Source organism: Schistocerca gregaria, chromosome 1 (assembly GCF_023897955.1).
Source record: "Schistocerca gregaria isolate iqSchGreg1 chromosome 1, iqSchGreg1.2, whole genome shotgun sequence".
Classification (NCBI taxonomy): domain Eukaryota; kingdom Metazoa; phylum Arthropoda; class Insecta; order Orthoptera; family Acrididae; genus Schistocerca; species Schistocerca gregaria.
Genome location: NC_064920.1, coordinates 542,916,388 through 542,921,039, shown reverse-complemented (window position 1 = coordinate 542,921,039; position 4,652 = coordinate 542,916,388). Strand labels below are relative to the sequence as shown.

The window sequence follows — 4,652 nt, the reverse complement described above, 5'->3', positions numbered from 1 at the left end:
AATACAGGCATGCATCAATGCAAGAGGACGTGCTACTGGGTATTAGAGGTACTGGTGTGCACAGGAATCTGGACCACTACCTCTGAAGGTCTCACTGTATGGTGGTACAACATGCAATGTGTTCTTTCCATGAGCAATAAAATGGACAGAAATGATGTTTATGTTGATCTTTGCTCCAATTTTCCGTACAGGAATAATTCAAATGTAGTCTCTCTGACATCGCAAATTTATAAACTACTAAGGCTGTCTCTCTCTCTCTCTCTCTCTCTCTCTCTCTCTCTCTCTCTCTCTCTCTCTCTCTCTCTCTCTCTCTCTCTCTCATTTGAACTGTTAAGTATGACTGTGCGTTAAAAAATACTTACGTTTGTACTTTATGAGCTATGGAAAATAAAACAGCATCATTAAAAAACATTTTCATTCTCTTTTTTCTGCATCAGCCCTACTGACAACTCTGAAGTAACTTCCAAAGAAACTGCTTCTCATATGCTTCAAATTCAGAATCTATTTCAGGCAAACCAATTGGAGCACTAATAGACTTGCCAATGCCATCCTTGAACTTCCTTGTATGGAAATTCTGTTTATAGGAGTAGTATCAGCAAACTTGTTTATAGCACACATACTCTAATCTACACACAACTGACTCATCCTTATCTTGCACTTCATGTTGCAATGGATACTTGACAGTATCGTGAAAAATGATTTAACACAAATTTGCCCCAGACAATCTCTCCATGGTGAGCCAATGATCCACATCGTACAAGCCACACAGTTTCATGACACTTGGATGCTTCGAATAAGACACTGTATTGAGTCCTGAAATGTTAACTTCATTGTACCATCCCCAAAAAATGGTTGTTGATTGATCACTGTTGCTACCAAGGGTGCTGATGTCTCGAGGGGATGGGTTGTACTCGGTTGGCATGCAGATCTCGATATATTTCAGCTTCCTGCACACTTGATCCCACTCGACATGCTCTATTTCTTCTATAACTTCGACGTTATGTCAGGTGCTAAGCCGACTTTAACACGCCTCGATCTGTAGGCAGTCAATTGATGCTGATGTTGTGGTCTTCAGTCCAGGGACTGGTTTGATGCAGCTCTCCATGCTACTCTATCCCGCACAAGCTTCTTTATCTCCCAGTACTTACTGCAATCTACATCCTTCTGAATCTGTTTAGTGTATTCATGTTTTGGTCTCACTCTACGATTTTGACCCTCCACGCTGCCCTCCAATACTAAATTGGTGATCCCTTGATGCCTCAGAACGTGTCCTACCAACCGATCCCTTCTTCTAGTCAAGTTGTGCCACAATTTCCTTCTTTTCTCCAATTCTGTTCAGTACATCTTCATTAGTTACGTGATCTACCCATCTAATCACCAGCATTCGTCTGTAGCACCGCATATCGAAAGCTTCTATTCTCTTCTTGTCTAAACTATTTAACGTCCATGTTTCACTTCCATACATGGCTACACTTCATACAAATACTTTCAGATAAGTCTTCCTGAAAAATCTATACTCGATGTTAACAGGTTTCTATTCTTCAGAAACGCTTTCGTTGCCATTGCTAATCTACATTTTATGTCCTCTCTACTTCGACCATCATCAGTTGTTTTGCTCTCAAAATAGCAAAACTCAAACTACTTTATGTTTCTTATTCCCTAACCTAATTCCCTCAGCAGCATACGATTTAATTCAACTACATTCTATTATCCTGGGTTTGCTTTCGTTAATGTTCATCTTATATCCTCCTGTCAAGAAACCGTCCATTCCGTTCAACTGCTCTTCGAGGCCCTTTGCTGTCTCTGCCAGAATTATGTCATCGGCAAACCTGAAAGTTTTTATTTCATCTCCATGGATTTTAATTCCTACTTCCAAATTTTTCTTTTGTTTCCTTTACTGCTTGCTCACTGTACAGCCTGCAACGATATACACTATGCGATCATAAGTACCGAACACCCCCCAGAAAGACACGTTTTTCATATTAGGTGCATTGTGCTGCCACCTACTGCCAGGTACTCCTTATCAGCGACCTCAGTAGTCATTAGACATCGTGAGAGCAGAATGGGGTGCTCTGTGGAACTCACGGACTTTGAACGTGGTCAGATGATTGGGTGTCACTTGACTCATTCGTCTGTACGCGAGATTTCCATAGTCCTAAACATCCCTAGATCCACTGTTTTCGATGTGACAGTGAAATGGAAACGTGAAGGGACACGTACAGCACAAACGTCTACAGGCCTACTTAGTCTGTTGACTGACAGAGACCATCGACAATTGAAGAGGGTCGTCATGTGTAATAGGCAGACATCATCCAGACCATCACACAGGAATTCCAAAGTGCATCAGGATCCACTGTAAGTGCTATAATAGTTAGGCGGGAGGTGAGAAAATTTGAATTTCATGGTTCATATGCCATACATCACGACGGTAAATGCCAAACGACGCCTCGCTAGGTGTAAGAAGGGTAAACTTTGGACGATTGAACGGTGGAACATCGTTGTTTGGACTGAAGAATCACTGTACACAATGTGGCGATCCGATGGCAGGGTGTGGGTATGGCGAATCTACATCTACATCTACATCTACATCTACATCTACATCCGTACTCCGCAAGCCACCTGACGGTGTGTGGCGGAGGGTACCCTGAGTACCTCTATCGGTTCTCCCTTCTATTCCAGTCTCGTATTGTACGTGGAAAGAAGGATTGTCGGTATGCTTCTGTGTGGGCTCTAATCTCTCTGATTTTATCCTCATGGTCTCTTCGCGAGATATACGTAGGAGGGAGCAATATACTGCTTGACTCTTCGGTGAAGGTATGTTCTCGAAACTTCAACAAAAGCCCGTACCGAGCTACTGAGCGTCTCTCCTGCAGAGTCTTCCACTGGAGTTTATCTATCATCTCCGTAACGCTTTCGCAATTACTAAATGATCCTGTAACGAAGCGCGCTGCTCTCCGTTGGATCTTCTCTATCTCTTCTATCAACCCTACCTGGTGCGGATCCCACACTGCTGAGCAGTATTCAAGCATTGGGCGAACAAGCGTACTGTAACCTACTTCCTTTGTTGTCGGATTGCATTTCCTTAGGATTCTTCCAATGAATCTCAGTCTGGCATCTGCTTTACCGACGATCAACTTTATATGATCATTCCATTTTAAATCACTCCTAATGCGTACTCCCAGATAATTTATGGAATTAACTGCTTCCAGTTGCTGACCTGCTATTTTGTAGCCCGGTGAACGTCATCTGCCAGCGTGTGTAATGCCAACAGCAAAATTCGGAGGCGGTGGTGTTATGGTGTGGTCGTGTTTTTCATGGAGAGCGCTTACACGCCTTGTTGTCCTGCATGGCATTATCACAGCGCAGGCCTACACTAATGTTTTAAGCACCTTCTTGCTTCCCATTGTTGAAGAGCAATTCCAGGATGGTGATTGCACGTTTCAACACGATTGAGCACCTGCTCTTAATGCACGGCCCGTGGCGGAGTGTTTACACGACAATAGCATCCGTGTAATAGTCAGGTCTGCACAGAGTCATGACCTGAATCCTACAGAACACCTTTGGGATGTTTTGGATCGCCGACTTCGTGTCAGACATCACCGACCGACATCGATACCTCTCCTCAGTGCATCACTCCGTGAATAATGGGCTGCCATTCTCCAAGAAACCTTCCAGAATTTGACTGAACGTATGCCTGCAAGAGTGGTAGCTGTCGTCGAAGCTAGGGGTCGGCCAACACCATATTGAATTCCAGCATTGCCGATGAACGGCGCCACGAACTTTTAAGTCATTTCCAGCCAGGTGTCCGGATACTTTTGATCACATCGCGTATCAGGCACTGCATCAGAGAGCTTGTTGCATCCTGACTTAGTGCTGCAGGTGACGGTTATAGTAGAAATAGTTCTGCATGCTTAGTCGATTTCCCCTCCAGTGTCAGGACACTGATATCTGCTTCTGTTCCTGCTGGTGCTACTGATATGTATCAGGCACTGCTTCAGATATGTAAGGGGTTGAAATGAGGAAGAAATAGAAGAAACCCAAGAAAAATTTCACACACACACACACACACACACACACACACACACACACACACACACACACACATAACGACGGGAGAGAGAGAGAGAGAGAGAGAGAGAGAGAGAGAGAGAGAGAGAGAGAGAGAGAGAGAAAGAGAGAGAAAGAGAGAGAAAGAGAGAGAAAGAGAGAGAAAGAGAGAGAAAGAAGAGAGAGAGAAAGAGAAAGAGAAAGAGAAGAGAAAGAGAAAGAGAGAAAGAGAGAGAAAGAGAGAGAAAGAGAGAGACAGAGAGAGAGAAGAGAGAGAGAGAAAGAGAGAGAAAGAGAGAGAAAGAGAGAGAAAGAGAGAGAAAGAGAGAGAGAAAGAGAGAGAGAGAGAGAGAAAGAGAGAGAGAGAGAGAGAGAGAGAGAGAGAAGAGAGAGAGAGAGAGAGAAGAGAGAGGAGAGAGAGAGAGAGAGAGAGAGAGAGAGAGAGAGAGAGAGAGAGTGGTTTAATACAATCAAATGAGTGAGTCATTTTTTCCCCTTGCAGAAGATGGTAGATGGCTGATGCCTTGATGGATGGTAAGCATGGACACTGGGGATGACAAAGGTAATAGCGACACAGAAATTGGAACAATCTGTCTCGCGTGTGT

General features: G+C 43.9%; 1 protein-coding gene across 1 annotated transcript in view; it reads left to right on the top strand.

Moving 5' to 3' along the window:
• Window positions 1-4,600: 4,600 nt before the first annotated feature.
• LOC126359369 (trichohyalin-like) overlaps window positions 4,601-4,652 on the top strand; it is a 4,166-nt gene continuing 4,114 nt past the window's right edge. Inside the window, exon 1 of the mRNA XM_050007628.1 lies at window positions 4,601-4,609. Coding sequence (XP_049863585.1) covers window positions 4,601-4,609 — 9 coding nt within the window. The remainder of the gene's footprint in view (window positions 4,610-4,652) is intronic.